Source organism: Varroa destructor, unplaced genomic scaffold, assembly GCF_002443255.2.
Source record: "Varroa destructor unplaced genomic scaffold, Vdes_3.0 BEIS01000005.1, whole genome shotgun sequence".
Taxonomy (NCBI): Eukaryota; Metazoa; Arthropoda; class Arachnida; order Mesostigmata; family Varroidae; genus Varroa; species Varroa destructor.
The window spans coordinates 30,649,789-30,668,031 of NW_019211458.1; the positions used below are offsets into that span (position 1 = coordinate 30,649,789).

At 44.2% G+C, this 18,243-nt stretch overlaps 1 protein-coding gene and 1 long non-coding RNA gene across 6 annotated transcripts in view; one reads left to right on the forward strand and one right to left on the reverse strand.

The window, feature by feature from the left end:
* LOC111251278 (uncharacterized) overlaps window positions 1-18,243 on the forward strand; it is a 48,764-nt gene that overhangs the window by 20,272 nt on the left and 10,249 nt on the right. For all 3 annotated transcript variants that reach the window (XM_086990470.1, XM_022807717.2, XM_086990469.1), the window contains exon 2: window positions 1,011-1,431. In XM_086990470.1, the coding sequence (XP_086846596.1) occupies window positions 1,011-1,431 (421 nt within the window). The remainder of the gene's footprint in view (window positions 1-1,010; window positions 1,432-18,243) is intronic.
* LOC147755548 (uncharacterized) overlaps window positions 1,289-18,243 on the reverse strand; it is a 30,907-nt gene continuing 13,952 nt past the window's right edge. The window contains exons 1-3 of one of the 3 annotated variants that reach the window (XR_015328671.1): window positions 4,179-4,567; window positions 1,673-3,351; window positions 1,289-1,424 (exon numbers count right to left, since the gene is read on the reverse strand). This is a non-coding gene — a long non-coding RNA (uncharacterized LOC147755548). The other 2 variants (XR_015328670.1, XR_015328669.1) reach the window with 2 other exon arrangements.

Consider the following 18,243-nt stretch of genomic DNA (forward strand, 5'->3'; position numbering starts at 1 on the left):
AATTCGGGGGTGGTCGAGTGTTGGAGAGGACTTCGGATGTGAGGGGTCTTACTGCTCGTCTTTGTCATGTTGTGAGTGGCGAGGAGAAGCGGTAGCTTGTGTGCACCATGTGAAATTCATACTGCTAAGACTTTACTCCGCTGTTTTCGTTATCGTCGTCACTGCTGCTTCTGGAATCCTCAGGTGGTGTTATCGTGAACAGAATGACTCTATGCGGTTCGTTGGCAAAGATTGTGGGGTTTGCGAGGAATAAGGGAAATTGTCAAGGAAATTGAAGGAGCAACCCAGGCTAAGGGCAGTGTCGAAAGCGGTGGGTGATGGCGCTAGAGCTCCATTGTACAAAACTTCTACGCCTGCGTAAATATTTACTTCGTGTTTTTTCATCGTACGCAGGAAGGCAAGGGATAAATAGTAATGAGAAAATGCAATGGAAGTAGGCGGATCGTGAAAGCTATAATTAAAAATGAACGGAATAATCAAGTGAATACTACAGATACACAAGCGAGCCGATATTAACGGCGGATTATTGGGATCAATCTTTTTTCGATAGAAGTTTCCAATAATACTAAGTAGATGGTCAGAAAATAGAGAATTTATTTATTTAAGTATACTGATCATAGAAAAACCTGAAAACATTGATGTATGACATAAAAAACGCATCATAAAATACTGCGTTGAACTGTGTTTTTAATCTGATGAAAGGAATCAGAGGGTCGCTACTTGAAGTCCCGCTAATAATATATACTTTATATACAAAGGTATATATAGGTAACCACAGTCATATAACTAATATATATCAAAGGTCAGGTTAAACAGGAAATAAAGCTTTAGAGGACAAATGCTGGATATCATCAAATTCTCTGCCAATATCCGTACGTAGATCAGCATTTTCAAAAAGGCTTTGGAGTAGACAAAAGAAGAGTCCTAGCATTTTTACTACACAGTGGTGCCCTTTTTACTGTCCGAAATGGACGTATGCTAATGGGCAATTTCTCATGTTTGTGCTTCAGGTGACATTTCCGGTCTTTGTAATAGCCCACCGTCATCGCCAAACTCATCGATCGACGATAAGCGTGTGCCATCGCTTCATGGTGAGGACTTCTTTGACGAAGGAGCCAATCGTCGCCGGCGAACAGCATTTACATCCGAACAGCTACTTGAACTCGAGAAAGAATTCCACTCAAAAAAATACCTCTCCCTTAGCGAACGGTCTCAGATCGCCCATCAACTAAAACTTAGCGAGGTACAAGTTAAGATTTGGTTCCAGAATCGACGCGCTAAATGGAAACGCGTCAAGGCAGGACTAAGTGCCGGTAGTCGTAGTGGTGGTCCCGATGGCCACAGTCGGATCGTTGTTCCTATTCCTGTACACGTAAATCGAGTCGGCATTCGAAGTCAGCATTCAGCCAGAGGACTTCACGAACCTGTCGGGTGAGTTGACACGCGATCATTGTTTAGCATATACGGATTTCGGTTCAAACCCCAATGTCCCCGAATAATAATTACACCAGCGACTTGTGTTGGTGAAGTTTGCTTATCGATTCCTTCTTGAAAAAAAAAAAAGATCTTATAATGAACGATGGTAACAAAAGGTCATGGCTTTGATTTTTCCAAGACTGTAATAAATTCGATTCTGAGCAGATGATACAAAGAATACCTAGAAGATTATTACCTTTTTTATGGGTAGTAGTTTCCACTCGTTAAGGCGTATTCATCGTTTACTGACTGTATGGATTTGACTGTTGTTTATTCTCTGATCTGTTTGGTCATCGTTTGAACATTGCTTTCGCTGTCTATCGATACCGTAACTATGGACAAATGGGAAGATTTACTCTGTTTTGCCATTTCGACAGCCACAGTAGCTCGTAATTTTGTTTGCACTGTGGTGGTGCGACCTATATTGGGCTGGGATGAAGGCCAACTCCGATGAAAATCGCTCTCCGCTTCAGCAACGCTACTTGTTGAGGTCTTCCGAGCAATTTGCCCTTGGGTAAGCTTTTCTAATGGCCGTAAAAGCAGTAAGGCAAATAGCGAAATCCTTTTAGTTTTCGTGTCGCGTCGCCCACACCAAAGTGGCGGCATAAGCTGATAGTGATATGAGTGCGAGGTCCACGCTGCGGGAGGAAAAAAGAAGAACTTCCGCTGTTTCTCGAGAATTTAGAACAAAGGGTAAACTCCTTCATTTACATGACGCGTTAACTCAACGGTCACCCGCTGCCTTCGTAATGTCGTCGTTTGAGAAAAGAGTGTTGCATGTGTGAATCTGATTCTTTATTTCCGCGATTGAAGGCGTTCCCTCAACGGTGTTACCGCTAGGACCGGCACTGCCACCACAATTTCGGCAACGTCAAACGCAGTGACAAGCCTTTTTCTATCATTCCGGGTTGCTGGCGCATGGTAATCGTCAGTGTCGATTTACTCGACCCTAATGTCGACGCGATTGCGGACGCTGCGGCAAGAGTAGAGCAATCGCCACCGTCCTAATCTCATTTAAATGCTCAACAGAGCCAGCTCGCCGCCACGCCCTTCAATCTCAAGTGAGTGACTTCGCGATGCCTGTGATTTGTGTGCCGAAGACGCGAAAACCTTTTTCCGCGCTGCCGAGGACATGAGAATGAGGATAACATCCCTTTTTAGCGTACACACACATATCTTACACATTTTGCATTAGCCGAAACGAATTGGAGCTTAAATCTTCCTTTGTAAAGGTTGCGTCGGCTGTTCATGTTAGCTACGCACACAGTTTTCCCTTAACATTCTGCAAGTTTGTCCTGCATTCTGAGCGACGAGCCAAATCGAGGTGATCTTTCCATTCTATGATTGTGAATCGTAGACGAGGAGGGTAAATGCAGTACTTGTTTCCTTCTTTCACTTATGGAGTTAGCCCCTCTTCGAAAGGAAGTCGGGCTAAGGGTGGGCACAATTCTATGAAGTCGCTGCCACCGTTTGAAAGACTGGTGTCAAAAAGTTGAAGCCTGTCAAGTGGAAACGATGGACTGTCATCCGCGCTACGGCCAGCATCCCAGGTCAGCGATCCAAGGGGTGGAGAAAGAAAAAGGGTGTCGCTTAACAAAACACGGATGGACTTCGGGCGGTAGACATCGAAAAGTAGGGGGCGACAGTCTGCGGGAAAAATACGAAAGCGGGGCGTAGACGTATCATCAACGATGATAGCTCGTCGGGCATTCTAGCGCAAAAGCCCCTAGTGTTACGGCGGTCCGGTTTAGACGATAAGCGCGAATTGTGGGGATAAGTGCAATCGACTGTAGCCGCTGTCTGCGTTATAAACGGGATTCTACTGGGTGAAAAAAGGAACCGCAAGTGATTTCGGGTGGACCTGCGGTGCAACGACTAGAAAAAGATTGAAGTTTTAAGAAGAAGTCATTTGAGAGGGTTTTTGAAGAAAAAAAAACGCCTATTTTGTATCGTTCCAAGCGTGTGTGTACGGCGATTGATATAATTGTGTTGTATGCTAATATGCCTATACGTGCGTTCAGACTGGCAAATGGAAGATAGCCAGTTAGATAAGGAAACGAACCTGGTCGTCTAAAATAGCAAGGCTTTTCTGCCAGGTCGAGTTGAATAAAATTATCTTTAGGACGGATAATTTCGATAACGACCCGGACTAAAAACACACGATGGTGTGGCTAACTTCATTTCTAAGCATATTTACACAAGACTAGATGGAATTCAACGACACTGTGTGTAAAACAATATAGATAGCTGTGAACTCGTTAATGTGTTTTTCCAATACGCTACATGCAAAAAACTCTAGCCGGATAGCAGATCACAGATCGAGGTTTGAAACGGCAAAAAGGTCTGGCAGGCGCAAAAAAAAAGTCAATGTTTGAACTTATCTGGATGACACAACACTTGATTGATATTTTCTGTTCTCAAATAGCCATTAATTTCAAAACGTTTTGTTCTAAGGACAACTGCTTTACCAGGAGTAGCGAATCAACGCTTGTCTTTTACAACAAATAGTTTTTATCCAATTCGAACGCGCTGCGCCGTGCCATAGAATGTTAATATTGTATTCACTGGGACAGATGGTCCCATCTTATTTTGATTATATCCGTGTCGAGCGATTTTCTTACAGTTGTGTAGTAAAAGGCGTTTGTTTGCGCGCACATACATACATACGTACGTACATTCTACTTAAGTGTACTGATACTTACACTGTACGTCGTCGTAACCTCCACAATGCTTGCTAACTATTGAGCAACATGTAAACGATGTAAATATACTCGAGGGGACAGTGTCCATACCCTTGATCCTTAGTTTGCCACTCGATCTGCCTATGTACAAATCAACTTATTTCTATCAGATTGTAGAATGAGCACAATCGTTAGCGTAGTCTGTGGATACGATCCTGTTTTTGATCCACCTCGAATCTTTGCACTATTGAAGTTCCACTATTGAAGTTGATTCCGCGTTATTTTTACCAGGAGAGATGTGGTTTATGTGAAGTCGGAGTTAGCGAGTAATATATCCGGCCGTGCGGAAGTAGATGGCTTGGCCTCGAGCAGCTGAATTATTGCGAATGAGGAGGACGCTTACCAATAATTCTTACCTTGGCTGCACTGGAAGCGCACCCTGCCTACCAGCAGCAATAGTGGCAGTCGCGGGCCGACAACGACCGATCGATTGAAGGCGTTCGATAGCTCGATGAAGCCACACCCAACGGAACCTCTCTGTGCCCTAAAGCTAGGAATCTCCACTTCGGTTTCTCCTTCCCTCCTCCTCCTCGTGACTCCTTCTCGTTGGCAGAGAAAAAAAAAGGCACCATAGTCAGTCTTATTGGCACGTTGAGGTCGTCAGGGGAGCTGCGCCAGTCTGATATTGTAATGGTCGGAAAACGTGGGGTTATTTTTGAAATGCGTCCGGTACGTGCATTCCTCGGATACGTTGACGTACTGCACATTATGTCAGATTACCCTGTTCTGTGAAATAAATGGACTACATTCGTAGTCAAATGAGATTTTTACAACTTAGTAATAAGATGTAGCTAACGCAACGTGTAGCAATAAATCCTTAATTATTCAACGTTTTCTCATGAAAAATAGAAGACAGCATCTTTTGAGCAATGACAAAGCGATCGTGTACGACTGTCTAGCTCGAAGCATCCAGCGTGCAGCAGATGACTCGCTCGTGACCGATTATCATAGCGACGATTCCTAAGTACCGCGAGGGCGTAAAGGCTTAAACACACTCAAATTCATACCCGTCCTTGACGCGTCCATGAGGCTCGCAAAAACTATTGAGTTGTAACAGTATCCTCGGTGTTTATCAAGCACCGCGCACCGTCCGCCCTTCAATCGTCGATTACTGAACAGTATTTTATAAATGGTACAAGTAGTACAAATTTGTGACTTCGGCATAATTACTATGTTACCTTCGATTAGGGGCCAGCGGGTCAGATTCAACCTACGATTTCATCTAGAACAGATTAGCACGTGTCGGCTGGAGAGAAGATACAGGTAACACAACTGTCGGGTGGTAACGGGTACAGAATACACTGACCAGCCGTTTGACGACGACGGCGGCAGACGTAAAACTCGACATACTAACAGGGGTCGAATAGAAAAGGAACGCAAATTAGAGGTAATCTAGTAGTTGACGACTGGCTTTTCTCAACTTACCTCCAATTACTAATCCGGTTTTATTGGCGTCCATGTTGTACGAGAAGTAGTCACTAAATAATAGATACGTATTTCATGGTAAGTATCAATGCCGTGTCATATGTTTCTACTAGCGATGGCGACATACGGGAATGGCTTCTGCCTGTCATTGAATCGAGTTCATCTATTGCTTCTAGATGTCCTTCGGTCCCAGATCTACATACAACTCTATTGACGATTAGAGGTTCTTTAGTCAGCAAGATGCGTGTTTTGATAATTTCTTAGAAAGTATTAATGCTTTCGAATGATTCACAAAGAAAAAAGCGAAATATTAAAAAAAAATGTTCGGGAAATTTAGTTACGAACTAGATTTCGGGTCGGATTGGAGCGTGAGAATGTTTCCATTTCGCGTAGCGATCGGTACGTTGCGTCACACTGTGCCGCTGTTATGGCAATTCAATATAAAGGTGTGAAGAAATCGATGATATGAGTACACTGCGGACGTACGGATGTCGATGAATGGATGCACAACGGATTTACAATTGTTTTTTGCGATCCAATAAGGATTCCATCAACTTCTTTACATTTTACCTAATTAACGGTTATTTCAGTTGTCACTCAAAAAATGATGAAAACTCAAAAAGTGAGGGTTCGTAATCTTCAGCCACTTCAACCAGCCTCGTAAATTCGTCTACGCAGTGATTCTTAAGGGACCAAAGTTTTTAGTGACGACACTTTTTTATTGTGTACATACACACGCACGAATGCAGGTTTTTGTACGAGACTGGTTGTCATACATGTGCATCTTACTGCCGACGGAGTATACGAATTGGCTTTTCGAAAAGAGGCGCTGCTGCTTCTGTCAAAGCGGATGCAAACAAATATCAGTTGCGGCCGCTTCGAACGGAGATATCATAACCTTCAAGCCTAGTCAAGGTAGGTAGGTGAGGGATGACCCGCTAAATGATCCTGAAAAACTTCACGCCACTCTATGACGGGAGGGTAGAGGTGACGCTCGCACCCATCACGATTCGTCCGCTTCGCGAGGATCGAGTTTCGGTCAAATTTGTTTCTTGCTGCCATTCTTGCGCATCTTGTTGATTCTGTGTCGGTATTATTGGTGGGTTGTCGCTAGCTGTACGCTATTATTGTTATTGTTGAGGACGATGCTGCTGACGGCTTGGTCATGCCTGTTCCTCGATGAAGAGCAAACGACTTTCACATCGCCCTCGGTTGAGGTGCCGACAGCTTCACAAATAAGCCGCAACAAGCTAAATCACTAAGGGTGAATTACAAGCGAAAGAAAGAAGTAGAAAGAAAGCGGACTTCGCTAAGAAGAACAAAAAGGACATCGTTGCTATACATATCACTGCTTCGGGGCCAATGGGCAACGGAATCACCACATGGTGCTACATGTTTGCAGCGATCGGTGATCCCTGCTACATATGAAGAGCATGAAGAAAAGCTCGGGACATGGAATAAACACATGAAGATCGAAGGGGATAAACGCTTCGGGGAAGCAAATCAAACTATTTGAAGCTCAAATGACCCGAAGTCAATATCAAATCAACAAACTAGCGATAACGAACAACATTTCGCCCCTGTTCTGCCTGTCAGCTTTCTACCGAGCCTACTGAACGCTAGCAGAAGCTAAACCACTAACATCAGCCATGTTCTTCTATGTCCTGAATCGGTTATCCTGCCTTCGGTAAGTTCGTTCGTGTATACGTATGTGTGAATGAGAAAGAGAGAGAAAGTAACTTAGGACGACAGGCGCACCCCCAGTCTCTATGTGCGAACGAATAGGTCTAATCGTGATTTGAGAAAGCAGTCATTTTCGGTCAAATTCGGCGTTACGCGTGATGGTCATGACGATGATACTTAGCGCTAAGCGAACAACGACGAGGATAGTCAATAGCAAAGTGTTAGATAGCTAGATCTGCTGCTAGTCCGTCCGTTGTTGGCCTTGTAGTAACTGAGGCGGTGTTGTTATCGTTGTTGTCGCATCACCATTTCTACCACTATGTATTTGCCCGCGTGTTTAGATGCTTAGGCATTTATACGCAATCACCTGTAAGCTTCGTGACTTCGTACCTTGTCGATCCTCTCCAAGAAAATCGTTTAGGTTGTCCTGTAACCAAAGATCCAAGGGCATCGGATAGGTTAAGCGGTACTCGATGGCAAAGAAGAGATGAAGGCACATACAAGAAACGGGCGGGAGGAAATGCTTGATAGCGACAATCATAGTCACTTGGTTATTTAAATTCACACTAAATGTAGAGATACTTCACTGCCCGCATGCCTATCGTAGTTGATTGTGGTCAGTGAAGCTGGCCCAGTCGAGTCACCAGTCGAGTACCCCTCAGGCGAACAACAATAAGGAGCAGAAATTGTAAAACGAGCCTTTGAAGATGGCAAAAATACGATCATAACAAGCTGCGCAATAACACACGACGTCTGGGGGAATCCTTACTTGCTTGCTCTCCCACTCGCCTGTCTGTGGAACTTGACGTGACGCAAAGCAGGGCACGGACTCGCGCCGGTGCTGCCGCTACTGACACAGCCGTCATGAAGCCGCTAATTCGTCTACGGCTGGAAAGTAGCCATGAAACGATGTCCCTGCATAAATGAGAACAAAACAACATCAACAACAATATAACTATCATCAGCAATAGCAGCGAAAACGGCTGCCTGCGACGACGCGTAGACTCCCCTGTGTTATCGAGTGAGCGATAACGCTGGCATAAGTTGTTCAACGATTGTCTGCCCCTTCAACATCGGGTGTCATCAACAACAAGCAACGACGCCACAACCAGCGAAAAGTAGTCCTTCGCAATGGTATAGAGCATTTGTATGCCGCTGTAATAAAGTTGCTATTAAATCATGTATAAAGTTGCTATCAAAGGCGGGAGGCGGGAGGCGGGAGTGGACAGCTGGACGATCAAACGGAGAAGGTGTTGCCGAAGTATAATACCAGATCGAGTCGAAGGCTGATAAGAAATCAAGAGCAAAAATCATGACGATCATGGATAATCGCGAAATGCAGATTCGAGGTGAAGCAAGTTGTCCAGAAGCAGCGCCAGCAGCTAGCATAACCCGGCACGATCAACTGAAGATCATCGCGTATGTGGTACGATATTATTGCTGATAGTAGCTTTCTAAACGTTGCTGCCATTGCTGACGTTGGTAACGGTTCAAAAAATGACCGCCTCTAGATAACCGTCGCATCCGACAACAATGACATTCGAACAGAACATAGCAAACCAGCCCGATAAGGACCAATCATGGAACTTCTATTGGACGAAAGAAGAGCGGTAATAACAACATAACAGGAACACAAATCGTTTACGGCATTAAGGAAATCTGTCAGGGAAGAACCAAGAGACACTTCATTCAAAGAGATACGAGATTCAGACCAACAAAGTTGACTGCTTGAGTCGAAAAGTTTCGCGTTCACGTTGTTGTATAGAAAGGGGAACAAACGAGCTGGAGTAAAGGAACTAGAAGTAAAATACATTACCCGAATCATCGTCATCGTCGTGGGCCGTCATCTTAAATATAGCAGAACTTAGTAAAACTGAAACGAGGCAAGGTGACAACGCGGCGATGCAGCATGCGGCCATGTTCCATCCTTTGTCACTTTACTGTTGAATGATCTGAATATTGTTTGTTCGTGACCTTTTGCCATCTTTATTATTATTATTGCTATTGTGATGATGGGTATGGTGAGTCGATTTGGGTTACTGCTGCTGATGTTGAGATCCATCCCTATTTGCATCCCGCAACGGGACGCAAAAACAGAGCAAGGCATGTAACAATAATGAGCTCGTAATATATGCTTTAATATCCGTCGTATACTAATAATTTACACACGTGTCAATTTGACAATGGAACGGTAGCGAAAGAACGCGTTTGGCTGCGCGATTTCAGCAGTGATTTGCTTGAAAATTGATGATGGTCAGACGCAAAAGCCAAGAAACAGGCCATCACTCCAAATCGTCAGATCGATATAAGAGGCAACGGCGAGCAGGGCCTGGACGATTTGTTAACGTAAATGAGTTCAGTACGAATCATCACTGTGGATAGACCTCAACGAAGGAAGACAATGCGAAAATGAGTCAGGGATTGTCTCAGCGTTATCGGTGCGTACGCGTAAATCGAACAATTGAATAACACGTTTTTAGTTAACCGTGATTCCGTTACAAAGACGATACGATGGGCTTGACTTGTGGGGAGTCGGTGCTCGCGGTGTATTAGATGATAGAATAAATAGCAGCGATCCGATTCAGCCTTTCAACGAGAAACACGCACTGAATTATAGCTTTGGGAGGATTGTCTTACGTTATGTTTATGATGCTGAAGTGATTCAAACAATCAATAGGCGCACCTTCTCAATGGGTAATGTAATTTGTAGAATCGAAATTTTGACGCACCGGGGGGTGCACAGATATATATTTAATAGGGTGCGTGGCTATTTAGAGAAGCATTATCAGACAAAATAGAGAGTGTAAAGCCAAAGAACTATTCCGAGAGACGTATATTCGAGGGAGACGGTACTTTTACCACAAATGGTGTGCTTATGAAACAACGAGTTAACGTTTACACTTAACGAAGCGCGGTAAAATAACGGGTCGTAAAAGCAAACACATTGAGAAGGATCTATTTAATCTTTCCACGTGACGGAAACGCGGAAAGATTGCGGAATCGAATGAATCGTGTCTTCGATTATCCTCATATTTAATATCGTAATGAAGAAATAACAATCTTCACTATTATACAGTATCAATAACACGATATAGGATTTCGATGCCTCGCTGGCGCCGGTCGTTTATGGTGACTTTGGTATATTTACCCACTACCACGCATCGTCACACTGTTATTAAGCGTACTCGGTGAATTGTTTGTGACGTTTAGTGAAAGGCACCAGTATCTACTACTTGTCAAGAAGAACAAATCTCACGAAGTCGTTGTAGATCACAGAACTGATCACTGTGATACGTGGCGTGCTTCTACGCATGCGTGTACGAGTTTCGGTTGAAATTTCGTTAAGTGCCAGTGTCGCTTCATTCATCCTTTACTGCTGGCAGATTGAAAACACGACATAGCGGACGATCTTTTTCTACGGAAATTTGCAATTAACCCTTCTCCCTAAATATCCTACCCGGCTGCATAGCAAATCTGCCATAGTTTGTCAAGAGCGCGTGGCCATCGAAGCAGATCGACTTTAGACAGATAGAACAGATGACACTTCCATATGACCGGCCACTCATTATACGACACGGACCACTTCAAGCACCTGTTTGATTTACCCATATTTCCTCTCAGAGCGATATAAGACTAAAAAGAATTAGTCAGCATTTAATATTGTACACAAAGTGCTATTGCGTCCTCCGCGGAAGGTGGGGTACAGGACAAAAAAATATACGGCATCATTGTACCGACGGTCGTACGGGCACTACAACAAATTAACTAACCCACTGTAGTTCGTGGGGTTCGGTGACTGCCATTAACAGCAGCTTTACATGCGAGCATTTAACGAAAATCATCTCTGACTGGGTACAGTTTACCATTGGTTTTAGCCTTTATTATCGCTACCGCTGTTGATATGTGGTAAAAGGATGCGTAGAATAAGAGTATAATAAAATTTAAACTGTTTAATGATGGCGGGCAAGCCGTTAGCCCCATCTTGTATGGCAAAGGCTGCTACGCGATGCCAGCAGCGGCCAGGTTAGCGGCGGTGGGCGCAGACTGGCGTCTCAAAGCAGGTGTTTCAGTTGCGAAGTATCACCACCGGTTGTTGGCTCCAGGCGGTCCGCTTAGCTAGTGCGAACAAAAAAACGACACAGATAAAATGCTCGTTTAGATCCGTCATTTTATTATGATTGTTGTTATTATTACTACCGTGTAAGCGCCTGCTTGTTGCTGGCTTCGCGTAGCATAAACGTACAACAAAAAAGCGGTGAAAACGCGATTTTTCGATCAAAAACACTGTGGTCCGACAGCTCAACTGGCTGTTCTGTAGCCTCTTTGACGGACTGCCACCCAGTAAGGTCTATAATTTTCTAATGTTGAAAGCCTGAAAGCTTCAACCACGCCGCTACGACGTAAACAAACATGACGATGATGAATTTTCTCTCGAGCTGAATTGAACAGCATTTATGAGTCGTCTGATTGTGCACTTGGGTCTGAGCCTGTCAAGCTCCGTACATACTCAGTAATGCAACAATATCGTCAGATCAATGAGAAACAGCCGTAATTCGTGTACACAAAAAAAAACATTAGTAAACAATGATTTCCTGTAGGGCTTTTGGATAAAGGATCCTCTTTCGACGATGCGGGGCAGACAAGATTAAACGCGGATGAAAAGCGTATTTTCAGTAGCTTGTCCGGACAATAATTACGTAAAAGCAATGGATCCATGCCCGCTTGTGCACACAAAAAATAACTTTATCGATAGAATGTTAAAGCTTTATCTGTTAGCGACATTATTACAAAAAAATACAACGGTACATATCAATAAAACCTGCCAGTTGAAATATTTTTGCAAGACCAGCGGAAGTTAGTAAGGGTGTCTCACATCCAGTGAAAAGAGGGTAAGTTGCCGCGTGCTTCAGGTCGGTTATTTAAGAATGTGCAAGACTTGAACGTCTTTAGCGTTCTTGCACAACTTAGATAAGTAGCCCATTAGATCTGCCTTTATTCTATTTCATAAACTCTTTTTAATCACATTTGAATTGATAAGAACAAACCATTTATTCGAGACGACTGTGACATTTTTCGTTTTAGACAGACCAATCCTGATTACTGACTTAAAAGGGATCGTTGTAGAAGACTGTACTAGACTATACATAGTGGCGTAACAACTGAAATAAGGAATAATTAAGTATCCTCGTCCAAGTTCACAGATGTCTCGCCGATCTTTGAAACGGATTTTGTCTGAGACCTGAACGCTTTCATATAACACTACAAACAGTAATTATATTTATGGCAAATTTTGCAAGTACACACTTTTTTTTCACACTGCCTGAATGGAACAGTAAAAACACCGGGGTTCCATTCACCAGGGTTATCGCTGAGTCCTGCCGTACCCTTAACGCACTACCTACTTAGGTATTAATAAATGATTCACTTAATGGATATAAATATAGACGGAACACTAAGCTTCTTCTGGCGATAGTTGATTTCCGCCTGCCGACGATCTGTTTCATCGAACCATTCGCTAATGAACATCATACGGATACATGTTGGACTTTAGTTAAACGTATTTAAACGTTTCCTTGCCCTTTGACTACGTATCGCCACATATATACATGCGTGTCCTTACGTGTTATCTTCCGCTTGCCCCGATTGAATCAGGTCTGTTTATCGTATAGGCTACTCACCGGACGAGCGGAAACACGTTACAGGGAAGCTGCTATATTTTATCCACTAGTTACGTCTCGACTGTTTGCCAAAGTCTAGACGTTGTTGTAAGGGAACTTAATACTATTTACCTTTTTTTTTAATCAGTAACAAAATGAAATATCACCGTTTTATCACTTTGATCCATTACGTAAGTTATCGAACTTTGGCTAAATACGACATTACGCAATTCTTGTCGCGAGATTGACTCGGCTTTTATAATGGTGAATCGCTACCTCGACTTAAAGACTCTACCTCGACTTTAAGAAACAAAATAGATTGAAGTCGCTAAAGCTACGAAGTAGTGATCAGGCCATTACTCAACAATTTAACTTGCCATTCGCAAGACGAACAAAAAAATCATTGCTGGCCCCTGCTTTTTCGAGGGCATCTACTTCAGAAGGAACCGATCGATAATAAAAACAGCTATATTCACTACCTGATTGTTCAATTTGAATGCAGAGAGACAAGATAGCTGTTCTAACTACGATATTGTTCTCTCATCACGGCGAATTATTGTGACTTGTATCATTATTTTAGGACGAGCACCAATTAAAGGCGCATCATATCGTTTTGGCAATGATCGGCCCGGGTCATCTTTAACCCCATTAGTTTCTGTCTATCCTGACGCGGTTACCCTCCACCCCTCTCCCCTGCCATTGGCTGTTGTCGGAGCAACGGCGACTCATTTCATCTGCGAGCATGTTACATCCCCTTTCTGTGCGATCAGCATGATTGTTTCTGTCCATTGCCCGACAGTGCTCTTCTTTAAATTGCTGTGAATTCAGGATCCGGCGACGGTAACAGTCGCGTCTGGCGGCCGTACTCTGCATCAGCACTTATAGCAAACAAGTAGCAGTTGTGAAAACGCTCTTGGCAGCTTCGGTGGCAGTTGTGCAGGCTATTCAATGAGTTTTTTCGCGCGCAGACGGAACGATTCCATAATTCACGATACGATTCGCCGTGTCCCCGAGCGTGCAGGGTGAGAAACGGGATGCAATCGCACTGGAGTGCAACTCGGCCCGGCCTGATTGACTGATCGCGATCGGTCGCCGAAGATCATCAAGCTGTTGCTACTGTTGATGACGACATCAACAGCGGCCGTAGAAAACATCGGAAACAGCCCCGTTCCCAGCTCGAATAACCTCAGCGGTTCAACGCTAACAACAGGACCCAGACTGCTAGCGGGCCGGCGACTCCCGCAGCGCCGACTCCGACCACACTGACCATGGTGTTGTGCGTCGCTATTTCTATGTTTTTGTCGAAGTGAGTCGAAGCTAAGAGGACGGGACCACAAGCTCTCGATGCTTGCTATCGCTATTCCTGTTATTGTTGTTGTACCGTAGCAGCGCCTAACGCGCAAGGGTTTCTCCACTCTTAGCTTTCCCAGTAGCCATTAGCCGGTCGATCGGTTGGGATTAAGACATCGGCAGAATACGACTAGCAACGACAGCAAACGTAAGGCCAGCAGTAGAGATAGCGTCAACGCGTTCGGGAGAAAGGCCTCGGTTTCTTTTTTCAGCACAATAGCGCACCATAGCTGTATTGCTAATCGCGCCAGCTACCTGGCTAGGGCATGCAGCTTAGGCCATAGGCAAGCAGATAATGACCACAAAACTGGCTGCGTGTTCCTACCACTTTACCGAAGCACGAGAACTTGGGTATGTTTTATAGCACCTACGGGTACGTAGGTTGACTTTATCGAAGTTCGACTGAATGATAAGCCAGCTTGATCGGCAGAAGCGGCACTAAGGGTCGACTGATCGTGTCTTTCACTTCGACAAGCATTTCTCAGAGGAAAAAGTAACTTGACGTCGGTGACAACCGTGCTGCTGACGGCGAGAATCGTCAAACGTCGAATGTCAGACATCTTTCCTTCTCCATCAGTCATCCAGAATGCTAGAAGGCACGGTGCTATACTAGAAACATTAGATTGCTCTAATCCGAAATCGAACAAGGGGGTTTGTGGTAATGTAGTAGATAATGGTAGGTCGTTACACGGACCCCGATCATTATTTTATGTAATCTTCAACAACATTTTTGATGACAAGTTAGACTCGTCCGTTTATGCTAGGTTTTATCGTTATGCTTGCCTTTCATTTGATTTTCATATTCAGTCGCTAGTGCTTCCCGCTTTTAGTGCTTTGGTTCGCTACTAATAGTTGCAAATCTAAGTACCAATGGGTAGGTGACAAAAACGTGATTCACGCACATACATATATGGCCTTGAGCGAAATAAACCGGCAAGGAGAAAGCGAGACACGGCTATATAGTCGTGTATTGCTACGTGATACTGTCATTTCCGTATCTGGAATGCTTGAAGAGGAGTATAAATAAAGGTAAAAATCGTTGTGATTAACGGTACATCTTCAAACGTTGCAAACCGTTGCTAAATGTGCAGATTGGCTCGCGGGAAACTTCATCTTTAAAACATTTTATCATCGGTAACTTAAAATAGATGGATCTAAGTTATCATTATGATTTCATGACGAAGGGAATGAATAGCAGAGAATACGTATTTTGCTATAATCGTCGAAATTGACATGATAATTACTCCTCTCAACCGAGTTAATAAATATAAGAGGAAAGCTCTTCAGTCGTATAGAATTAAACAATTGGTCAATCGATGTTTTTGACTTAGCGTCAAATACATACTATTGCCTATTATCAGGCCAGGCAATGCTTAAATTTCCAAGCTGAAGCAGACCGTTACAAGGAACGGGGCGGCTGATTCAAGATGTTGCAAACCCGCGACGCGCTTGCAAAATCCCCTTGTGGTCTCTTGCCAGGTGGCTCCGGGCCCATCGAATAGAAGGTCCACACAGTGTTTTTTCAATGGGGTGACAATCCGATTCAGCGAAACTAGCTCCATGCTCGAGAGATCGTTGTAAGGGTTGGGTTGATCCACCGTCGGACCGCGACCTACCCGAACCCTACCCGAACCATTTAGGCGAGGCCACCTCAGAGAGTTAGCTATTCATAAGTTTTCGACTTCCAAATCGTCTACATAGGTAACGGCCGTAGAAGCTGACTTTATTGTAAACAGGAAATGTTTTGATATCTTAAACCAATGAATACTCCTTCTTAGATAGTCTACTCTCCTTCTTTCTTAGGTGCTCTACATTTGCTTAGACGCTTATAGTGTATAAGATACGCACATAACTTTAAGGTCCTTATTGGCCTTAGAGCAGTAAGGGCAAGAGAGTCTTGTGTCCTGAAAATTTCCCTACAGACGGTCTTTCCCTAAATGTCCTTTATGGGAACGCTGCTGCAATCGTTAACTTAATACCTCTGTCGACTTTTGAATCCGTGCGATTCAAGAAGGGAGAGGCTAACGTTGGAAGTCTACTCTCCAATACACACGTCATTTTAAAGACACGTATCGACGACCCACAAACGAACGATCCACCAGCGTACAGGAATATACCGCCAAAGGGAACGCCAATGAAAACGTTCTGCAAACGAATCTGAAGTTGGTGCGCCTTACGTGACTAGCCCGATTAGCGTCCAGTTGTTCTAGCAGTTGCTTGTCTGTACAGTAGATATAGTATTGTACGAATGACAATCTCTAATATACATACCGTTTTTGTTGTTCCACTGATTTACCTAGACAAAAGAGTTACTTTCCCTTACGTTTTCCTGTATTGAAATCAGCAGACGTCATGTGCTGCAGTAACAAAATAGCTAACCAGCGCCAGACTCGTATTTTCATTTCAGCGCGAACGATCTCAACCCATCACTGGCCATACGGGCCAGCTGTGCGTCCTTATCAGCACCCCTTGAATGATATGGTCGTATTCGCAAAGACGCCACAATAATCCGTAACGGCCTGCTGATATACTAGTAGCTGTCGATGCGATGCCCATACAATATGCATAGAACAATAATCGTCATTGAGATATCGCTGATACGGCACTTCGTCTTCACTTGGCTCTACGTCGGTCTTTCGCTTGCCCCTCGTTGTTGTTGTCATCGTCGGGGTCGCATTTTCGCGCTCGTTTTGGCTTCCGCCATAATCATTTTGCCAGTTTCGCACATTCCATGGTCGAGCAAACACACACGGGCGGTGACGGTAATTTTCATACGCGACGGCTTCGTATGCGTACACTGATGCCAATGATAATCGTAGATGATGGCCTTTGGGGTCCTTGTTGTCCATTAACACCGCGTTTCGTGTTGAACGACCGAAAATGTATGTCGCCCCGTTTTTACGCTTCTGCTTCTGCTGCTGCTGCTGCTATTGGTCCTGCCGCATCAGTGAGTGCCTGACTCTATGGTTTTCCATTGAACATAATCTTACCTCATAGAAAAGTAGGCCTGACGAACCATGACGCAATCACAAGCGCACGACATGAGCCTGCTGCATAAGATTATATGACACAAACTTGCCGCCAATTTGTTCGCAGAGAGAGAGAGAGAGAGAGAGAAATGTATAGAATGATTAGAAGAGAGCATGGTCTAAAAGATTCTAGACCTAGCAGACACACGAGCGAATCACGCGGCCACGACATCTCGCATCCCTAACCATAGCTGACTGCCATGGTCAGTTCTAACAGTTAGCTTATCGTGACGTGCCGCAGAAACGGGGTGCGAATGAAATCGTTACCTGTTGTAAAACGTATGTCTATTATATCTGTCGCGTTATGTCAGAAGGAACTACACAGAGCGACAGCTAATAGTCGTATGAAAGCGTCGCGTTCATTCAGTGCGAGCGTGATCGTACTTAGCGTCGTTCTTCTGTTGCCGTGCGTATGTCATATTACCCCTAGCACGGAGCCTATTATACCTTTACGCCCGATTTTTTTTACGCTTAACAACTTTTCGAAACAAGTACGTCGTTGACGCTGTTCGTGCTACTGCTAATGCGTCAACTATTAGACGTTCGTATGCAACGACCCTCGGTCCTTACTCAGGACCCGTCCGCCGCCGACAGTATCTAACGATACGTGTTTATCGCGCATATACGAACACATCTGTAAGTAAGAAGATTGCTTCTGTTGCTGTAATAGTTGTGGCTACGTAGTACTTTAAAGCGAGAGCAAGCCGGTGTGACTGGACACTTAATAGATCTACGTGTATATGCAGAACTGACTGTGGCCGAGGGATACGATAGGGCCTGACAGCCTGGTTAGTCCTGTTGATTGTTCGCGCACTGGTCGTGTCGGAAATATAGTAGTATGGTAATTTGCGGGTGACGGTGTTAGACACCCGACAGATGTGA